Source organism: Aegilops tauschii, chromosome 4 (assembly GCF_002575655.3).
Source record: "Aegilops tauschii subsp. strangulata cultivar AL8/78 chromosome 4, Aet v6.0, whole genome shotgun sequence".
Lineage (NCBI taxonomy): Eukaryota > Viridiplantae > Streptophyta > Magnoliopsida > Poales > Poaceae > Aegilops > Aegilops tauschii.
In genome coordinates, this window is record NC_053038.3 from 199,435,048 (window position 1) to 199,444,871 (window position 9,824).

The following is a 9,824-nucleotide window of genomic DNA, read 5'->3' on the forward strand; positions in this document are numbered from 1 at the left end:
CTTTCCGATTTTTTATCCAGATCCTCAGATCAGGAAGCCACAGTTCTTGATGTGACATTTTGGCATATTTGGGAGGCGCGCAATTATGCTAAGAACAATACACATGCTCCTCATCCTCGATGTACAGTGGAGAAGACCAAAGCTTATATTTCTATGATTCTGCAACATCTCTACCAGCCTATTGTTCCACACAGGTGTGAGACCATTATCTCCAATTTGGAGTGGTCACCGCCGCCGTCAGGTACTATTACGCTTAATACTGATGTTGCAGTCTTTTCGGATCTCGATCGCTCGGTGTTGGGTCGTTGCTAGAGATCATGTTGGACGTTGTGTGGCTGCTTGTTATGAACCTATTCAAGGTGTTTTGGAACCTGAAATGGTGGAAGCTTTGGCCCTTCGAAGAGCTGTCTTTCTGGCACGTAATGAACAATTTTCTAATGTTATCTTTGCTATAGATTGTCTGCCGTTAATGCAACGATTGAACTCTTCAGTCCAAGATCGATCTCTTATTTGCTCGGTTGTGGCTGATATTAAGCATGTGCCTGGTTTCTTTACCTTAGTGGTATTCAAGCATATTCGTCAATATTTGAATGAAGGACGCCGATATCCACCACACGTGTGGTATATTAGACATGCGCCCACATATCGTGTGTGGTGTGAGCAGGAGGCAGTCCACACGGGTTGTGTGTGGGCGGACATTAGAATTGCCCACACGTGTGGGCGCGGCTACTTCGTGCCACACGCCCAACAAGTACTACTCATCTCCACCCCGCACGTGTGGCACGAAGCAAAAATGCCCACACGTCCTGGCGCAGCTACGTTAGGTACCCGCGGGATGACGATTTAGTTGCCATCCTGCTTGGCAGATGTAGTTATCCGAGATGGCAAGTGTAGTTGTAAAAGCATGGCAACTCTATCTGTTTTTGATTAACTATAGTTGCCATGTTTAATTTATGGTAGTTGATGCGTGTAACCAAACCGTAGTTGCCGTGTGTGATTAACTACTTGCCACGTATGGTCTAGTTACCACGTGTGGTCCAACCATAGTTGTCATATATGGTTAACCACAGTTGTCATGTGTGTTTATCTGGTTGCCACATACGCGCAACTGCAGTTGCCGTCTAGCAAAAGAATCACAGTTGCCATATGTGTTTACCTAATTGCCACGTTCGCGTAACTGCAGTTACCATCCACAACGTAGGAGTGTCGTGTAGGCGAAAAGCAGTTCGCCCACACGCGCATGTACTAGGTGGTGGCTGTGTGGGCAGAAACTAATTCGCCCATACAGCGCAGCTGGCAACCAGCGTGGTGCGGGGCATGTGGGCAAACTCTCCAACGCCCACACACCAGCCCCGTCCTACGTGGCACACCAAATCCACCTTTTCGTGTCAAGATTCGTGCAAAAGACAATCAACGACGATCTAGGCGTGTGGGCGAGTTGGAGAACGCCCACACGTGTTTTCGTTGAATGAAACGGCTCTTAGCCAAGTCATGTAAAAATTCTGTTAATTTGTGTGTTTTTCATTACGCTTCGGACTACATCCGGGAGACTCTTTGTAATGTTGTCATTTGATCAATAAAGTGACGACGTTATTTAGATAAAACTCAGTTTATTTTTATTTATTTTTTGCCAGACTAGATCAAGCACACACTCTTTTCGGTAAACAGGTTGGTGCATAGATTTCAATGCGATATCAAAGCTGTTACTATATCCTAATTTCAAGAACTGGTCAGATTGAAGCAAATTATAGACTTATTGATGTATGAAACTGAAACCAACAATTAAGATGGTAAAAAAGTTAACTGATACGAATTTCTGAACACAAATGAATTCCACAAGTTGCATTCATGTTCCCCACGTACAAATTCAATATACACAAGAACTCAAAAGTTTGAACATGAAATTTTCAAGCAATATACACCGCATGCTCAATGAGAAGCTGAAGAAAAAAGATAGCTACTACAGAAATAATAATTCCACGATACTTTGAGCGATTCAACTTTCCAAGAAGCACACACCTCACTATTCACAGGACTGCAAGGACGAAAATAAAAAAAATGCGCGACAGATCAGCCATGGACCAGTACCTCATTTGAAGTGACCGGAGGGGCAGTCGAGCCAAGTCCTGTCTCATCTTCAACACTTGGTTCAGCAGCAAGCCCTTCCAAGGCAGAAGGTTCTGCAGGGGGGATTTCTACTGGGTTCTCTTGCAGCTGCTGTACCTTTTCTCTTGAAACTTTTGGTTTTGTCTTGGAGGTTTTCTGCTTTGTAGCGACAGGTCTCGTTTCAGCCTTTGCAGTGATAGATGCTAGGGAGGGAGCTTTTGTGACCAATCTCTGGCCAGGTTTGCTAGCAGTAACCCGAGGTTTATTATTTTCCACACCTCTGTTTACCTTGGCTGGATTAGTTGTGCGCCGTGGGCTCTCACATGAGACAGAGCCATCTGCAGAAGCAGCAGTGACAGAACTGGTTGGCTTGTGTCGGCCAAGCTTCGGTGACCTAGCACGTGTTGGTGCAATCTGCAAAAGGCCACACGAATTTATATCAGGATGCCATGTTTACAAATGTAGCATCGCAAATATTTACATGAACAGGACATGCAGTGAGCAATTCTAACATCTTAGTACAAACTAGCAGATATACACTGTATATACATGAGGAAAAGCACTCAAACATCATCAACCAATAAGGAACTTAATCTAACTTGTGAACCAATGACATACAATGGAGAATGTGTTATTAGATCCTGGAATATCAAGTGTGTGTGTGTGTGCGTGTGCGCGCGTGTGTGTGTGTGTGTTGGGCCTTATCCATGAGCCAGTGAACATTCAGTGGTACTCTTGGCATGGGTGCAAAGGTAATGTGCAATAAAATTTGAAAATTAGCAAGTACTCCCTCCATCCCAAATTACTTGTCTTAGATTTGTCTAGATACGGATGTATCTAGACACGTTTTAGTGTTGATACATCTGTATCTAGACAAAATATAAGACAAGTAATTTGGAACGGAGGTTGTATGAAATGGAAAGCAGAAACTGAACACAGAAAGTCCTCTAAGATTGATAAGCCAATGGAATTATGGCATACCTCCTCCGTCCGAAAATATAGTGCGTATTAGATTTTTTTTTCAAGTCAAAACTTGTGTATTTTGACAAAGTTTGTAGAAAAAGTTGTCAACATCTAGGATACCAAATCAATATCATTAGATTCATCATAAAAAAAACATATGATACATATACTTGGTATTGTAAGCATAGATAATTTTCTCAATAAACTTGACGAAAGTTTGTGAAGATTGACTTTCGCAACCAATGTGCACTATATTATGGGATGGAGGGAGTACATATTAGGGACTAAGGACAAACGTAATCATAGTGTTATGCCCAGAATTACACATTTTTACTAAAAGTAAGCCTATGTGGACAATGCATCTTAAAATCATGCATTTTGAGTAAGCCTGTAACAAATTATGCATCCTAGCAAGAACACTCGCTAAATAAAATGTTTTTCAAGAACACAGACCTTAGTTGGAACTGAAGCACCACTCAAATTTGCTAGGGAGTGATTGTTGTGTCTGGATTTACTTGCTAAAACATTGTCTTTTCGGAACAGATATGGCATCAAAACGGAACATATTCACAAATTTATTAATGCATTTTGGAACAGTCTACACCTAGCTTACTGGATCTCTTACGATGTACTCACATACTCATCTTCTCTCAAATGCATCAGTGCATACATCTAGTTTACTGGATCTCGTAACATGTATTCACATACTCATCTTCTCTAACAAGTGTGGCCCATTGTGAACAGAAAGCCAGAATATACATCAGTTGTAATTTCTGGTATCCTATCATCCTTGTAACTTATAGCTAGTTATGCAAGATCTCTTGGCGAGCATTCGAATATCCGCCTGCTCTAACAATCCTATGCATTTTGAAACAAACATATTCTAACAAAGAAAAATGAAACTGCAAGCCAGAGACAAACAGTTATAACATCTCTACAATATTCTAACAACAGGAAATATAACCATAAAAAGAGTATTTATCCTACCGCATTAGAGTTCATCAAACCATGTCATTCATGCTTTCAAAGAGAAAAAACGGATACACTTGAATCATATGGAACTATTTATAACGAAGAAATAAGCAACTTCAGAAAATTAAATGTATCGACATAAGTACCTTTTTCAACTCAACTTTAGGAGGCTGCTCCTTATAGAAGCTTGGCATGGGTGCTGCTTTAAATGTCAGGCTCTTCCTAAGCCTTTTAATCTCGGCCTCTTGGCTCTCCTGAGTGATGAACTAATTCTTAGAATCAAAGCATACAGATGATCAAAAAGGTTTTACATGAATTATACAAAAGCAGCTCTCACATAGACTAATGAACTACTCCCTCCGTTCCTAAATATTTGTCTTTTTAGAGATTTCAAATGGACTACCACACACGGATGTATATAGACATATTTTAGAGTGTAGATTCACTCATTTTGCTCCGTATATAGGGAATGTTTGGTTGCCATCCACACTTTGCCACACTAGTGTGCCACAAGTGTGGCATGCCACAGTTTTTGTGGTGGCCAAATTGGTCGCCACACTGTGGCAAAAGTTGGCTAGCAACTGAGTCTATGACAAGTGGGGTATGTGACTGAAAAAGTGTGGCATGCCACAACTGTGGCTGCAACCAAACATTTGCCTCAATTTGCCACACTTGTGGCACAAAAGTGTGGCAAAGTGTGGATGGGAACCAAACATGCCCATAGTCACTTGTTGAAATCTTTAGAAAGACAAATATTTAGGAACAGAGGGAGTAATTCTTAGAATCAAAGCATAGAGATGATCAAAATGCTTTACATGAAAGTAGTTCTCACCTTAGATTTTTCCTGCAAATTCGTTTGTTCAATCTCCTTGGCATGAATTTTCTCCTCAAGTTTTTTTAAGAACTGAAAGAAAGGAACAAGTGCATGCTTAGTACTCCCTCCGTCCAAAAAAGCTTGTCTCAAGCTTGTATAAAACAGAAACAAACATGCAACGACTAATTAACACATGCCACTGTGGAAATTAGTTACCTCTTTGCGCTTCTCAGCACGCTCCTCCAATCGGAAACTAAAACCAGAGGCAGCAGCATTCCTGCGTTGAGTATTCGTGCTCCTGTAACACAACACCAAATGGCAGCATTCTGTATTAACACCATCGTACAAAAGAACTGAGCAACAATTATGAACACAAAAAGGCTTTACGATGTAGTGGAGTGCACATCGTCCTCCATTTTCGTTGGAAATGACTGCCTGTAAGGTTTGGCAGTGTTCTCATTTGACCTGTGAAGGAATGCCAACCATTTGAGTGTAAGAAAGCAACAAGTTCAGATAAAAAATTGTTTTTATTTCATTGATCAAGTACAGTGGACTACCTTCACGGTGCAGATAAAGCAATAACCGAAACCACAAAGTCAAATGCAAGAATGCCCAAGAATGTGGTTTGGTAATACGGACTTACTCTTGGACTTCAGAAGAAGTGTCGTTTGGAGTTGAGTCCACCGATTCAGGCTTCACAGGCTACGTCAAAGAAAATAGAAACCAAGTTCACTAAAATGCAACTAAAAACCTACAGACTTTCGACATCCAAGTAACTGACTAATTGAGATCAGCACCTACCATGGATTGATGAGTGGCAGGCATCTGAGCCAAATTCCCCTTCTTCTCCGTGCCCCGTCCTGCAATTCCACCGCAATTATGTACGTGAACCCAACAGCAACCATCACAGGCTAACTTAGGACAAGCCCAAAACTAACCCGAGGACGCTGCAGTTCCATTTGGCACGGCACCCTTCCCCTCTGGCTTGGCTTGCTTTGCCAGGGAGGTCATAGCGCCACCCTTCCTGACGCCGGTGGTCCCTCTCGCCGGGAATGAGGCGCTTTGCGACAGACCGGGCTTCTTCCCCCGCGGTGCCGCCGAGGCAGACACCACCTTGCCGTTCAGCACATTCCCCTTCTTCCTCCCGCTCGCGTCCGCAGATCCAACCTTCTGCGCACACCAACACACGCCATTAGCGGCACCAATGTATTAGCATGCACCAAAGTATGCAACGGAGTAAACTGAGAACCAGAATTCCGCGACCCCTGCACCTTGGTAGGCGCCCTGGCCGGCTCCTCGGGAGATGCCACCGCGGTTGCAGATCCGACCAGCGCCTCCCCGTCAGCGAGATCCACGTGATCACCACCATCCACATCCACCGGCGCGGCCACGGCGACGTCCTCCTTGCGGGCCTTGACGACGATGTTTTCCTCCCCTCCAAGTCCATTCGCTGCCGCACCTTCCTCGCACTCACCCTCCATCCCCGCGTATCAGATCCGAGCCGGGACACCACCGAGATCCGGCCAGGACCTCCCCGTATCACGGCCCCAGGATCCGCCCAACACTAGCAGTCCCGCTGGTTTGCCGTCGAAGATGGGGTGGTGGAGGGGGAGGAGGAGAGGGCAACCACCCAGCGCCCACTGCTGGCTGCTGCTGTCGCTACGGGAGGCAGAGACGGGGTAGTAGTGTAGAGGTTGCAAGGGAGCGAGGGCAAAAAAGAAATCTTTTCTTTTCTGACAGCAAGGAGCGGGGCCGAGTTTTTTTTTAGAGTAACCACATGTTTCATTGATCACAAATATTTTTTTAACATCAGTACACACGCAAGCGCTCATATACACGCGCATACACTCACCCCTATGAACGCACACACGCACACCCTACCCCTATGAGCACCTCCGAAAGACTGAGCCGGCATATCATCTTGAGATTTATGAAGTCACCGTAGGCGCCTCGTCGTCGACGGGAACGTCTCCTCCCATTGAATGCGGATCGCCGGAAATTCTGAAATAAATCCAGAAATAAATGCGAGCACCAAGATTTGACCCCTGATGGGCTGGGGATACCACAGTCCCTCTAACCATTCAACCACAGGTTGGTTCGCCATTGATCACAAATATGATGAATACAACGCACGCACGCGGAACCGATCAAAAGGGTCGAGAGCAAACATGTGCGCCCCGAAACTTGCAGAAAAACCAAAGAAAAGGAAGATACATTGGAATAATTAGTTAATTTTGCAATAGTCATCGTGGCCCTTCAATGCCATCGAATTCGAAGAACCATAGCCCATGAGGGCGTTGTGAGTCGGTGAAGAAGCTTGCCATCGGCGAAGCCTTTATTGTTGTGGCGTGTCGACCAGGGATCATCTCCATTCTCCTCGAGTCCCGGAGGCAGCGTCAGCCGTCGACATCGTCGAGGCCGAGCACCAGATCCGCCGCCTTCAATCCACAAGCCCAAATCTGGAACCACCATTTTCACTCGACCACCAGTTACATCGCACATAACGCCAACCACCGGCCGAACACCTAAAACCGTCGGCTTGAAAAATAGACGGGAGACCGAGCCTACCGGCTCCTCAATGCCGACATGGACGCCGTCGAGACGTGACTAGAGCCCGGGCATTATTCTCGGATGCGTTGCTGTCGTCACTGTCAAAAACAGCACCGCCCCACACACTAGATTCATCAACCAGAAGGAACAGTGATCACACATATCCTCGAGCCCCACGGCACCACCGGAAAAGACGCCGCCAAGATAGAGCTAGGCGTGGGGAACCTTCATTCGAGTAGACGTTGCCGACTCCATGGATGCAACACCGCCAGACCTACCAATCCTAGACCTACCTATACGCCTAACGCGGAGATCCGGGGCTCCTCCATCCTCGCGTTGCCGGACCGGTGAACGGAGGATAAAGGAGCCCACGACTCGCAGGCGGCGGACAGTTGGGCTAGATGTGCCCTTTTCTCTCCTGGGAACCGTCAAAAGAAGGAACGGGTTGTTCGGGGGAGTGGGAAACAAAGAGCAGCGGGGCGAGTTGGTGTAGTGAGATTGGAATCGGCTGAGACGGACGGGACGACGTGTCCGTTCGAGACGATGACTGTGCACTTACACCCTCCAGTTGCTGTCGTTTCATCGTTGATGGTTTACAGGCCAACTCGAACGCACAAACCGTAACACCCCAAAAGTTTAAACCATGTTCTTACATAATAAAATTTTGATAAGAACAAAATTTTGAATTATATTAGGTCTTTTATTAATTTCATAATCTTTTCTGTTCTCTATTTTTTTAAATCCTTCCCTCCAAACTTTGAAAAATATTGTGCGTGTGGAAGTTTTTCCCAAATAATTTCTTCTACCTTTTAAAATTAAGTAGGAAATATTTTCATAATAAAATTTGCCCAACATAATTCATTTAATGGTATTTTCAAACTTTGAAATGCTTATGTTGCATTAAAAATAATTCAAATAATTCTTTTAGAACTCAAAGTTTAATTCCAAAAGTTTCCTCAAGCACCTCCCCTGCCCTATGGCAGTACCTAACACAATTTCTTTCACAAAATTTCCTTTTACCAAATTCAAACCTTTTCAAAACAAACTAGCATTAATTTTGGGCCTATGTTGGAATTGCAAAGGAACTACATTCTCCTTAGCATTTTTTGACCCTACAAAACTATCTCTGCTTAGGATCGGTACCCACGCTCCATTTCTCCAAAAACACTATGTCCTCAAGTTCAAAATTTTCAAAATTCATTCAAATGATTTTGGATCAGATTCCTGTCTTGTGATGAAACCTCAATTTCCACAGATCCAAAAATTATGAAATTTTGATAACACTTCATTTTGCATCAGAGCATCACCATAAAAAAAAATCAAAATTAAATAAAATCCCTCGCTCACATTGGCATTTCATCGAACACCTCTCGGGCAGGAATCTAGATGGACCAAATTTTGGGCAAAATCGGCATGGCTTGCACCGTCCCTCCCCGGCCTTCAATGCCACTCCCAGGGGGCCCTCCCGCCAGCCTCTCACCGCCGTCTGGACGATGGAAGACCGATGCAACGCCACCAGCCAAGTCGTGGACAGCCACCGGCTAACCATGGCCACCGCCACCGATGCACCATCACTCGCCCGCGCCGTCCAGCCTACGTCCTCCACCACGCATCGCCTCTCTACATCGTCGATGCACTGTCTAAGCCACCAGGGACCCCGCTGTTAGTCGTTGGAGCTGGACATTGTCCGCCATGGCCGTACACGAGCTCCACTATGGGGAAGTGGATAGAGCTCGAATTCGTCTGTGCTAGTGCTTCTGACGAGGACATCAATACCATTGTTACACCCACAACCCCTGCTGCTATACATACTGGACCAATTACTAGAGCTCGCGCATGCCAATTAAATTAGCAGGTACTTTCGTTTCTTGGTAATGATTCTAATGTTCATGAGAATATGATGCTGCCTAAATTGGGTACATTTGTTTTGCTTACAAATGAAGGACCTAGCTTGGACAAGAAAGATGAACCTTGGAGCAAGTTCAAGCATGGAGATGATGGCATGCGCAAGGGGAACAAGAACGGAGTTACAAGTGATGATTCCAGGACTTTGAAGCCACCATAACGAGTGCATGAAGCCTTGGACGAAATATACAAGATGCCACTTCATAAATTTCGACCAGAGGCTATTCTAGGTGCTGCGTCACCTTATTTTTGGGCCAGGCCCATGTAATTTTGAAATACTTAAGTATAGGCTGTTTTTAGAGTCCGTATGTGTGGGGAAACAAGAGTTAGGGTTGGTTTCGGACCCCTTCCTCAAGGGCCACGAAATTCCCCCCTCTTCCTCCATATATACAGCCCTTAGGGCGTCGTTTAGACTTTGGGTTTTGTTTAGATTAAAGTTCGCCATAGCTGCAACTTCGCGTTCTTCGTTTGTGTTCAACGACCAGACAAAGGCGTCACGGAACCCCGCCTTGAT

General features: G+C 44.9%; 1 protein-coding gene across 1 annotated transcript; it reads right to left on the reverse strand.

Moving 5' to 3' along the window:
• Positions 1-1,782: 1,782 nt before the first annotated feature.
• LOC109769339 (uncharacterized) lies at positions 1,783-6,588 on the reverse strand. The gene is made up of 9 exons (XM_020328090.3): positions 6,127-6,588; positions 5,794-6,025; positions 5,657-5,715; positions 5,499-5,557; positions 5,243-5,320; positions 5,072-5,153; positions 4,874-4,945; positions 4,188-4,295; positions 1,783-2,520 (listed from the first exon to the last, which is right to left on the reverse strand). The coding sequence occupies exons 1-9, from the start codon at positions 6,334-6,336 to the stop codon at positions 2,071-2,073; spliced, it is 1,350 nt and encodes a 449-aa protein (XP_020183679.1). The 5' UTR covers positions 6,337-6,588; the 3' UTR covers positions 1,783-2,070.
• Positions 6,589-9,824: the final 3,236 nt, after the last annotated feature.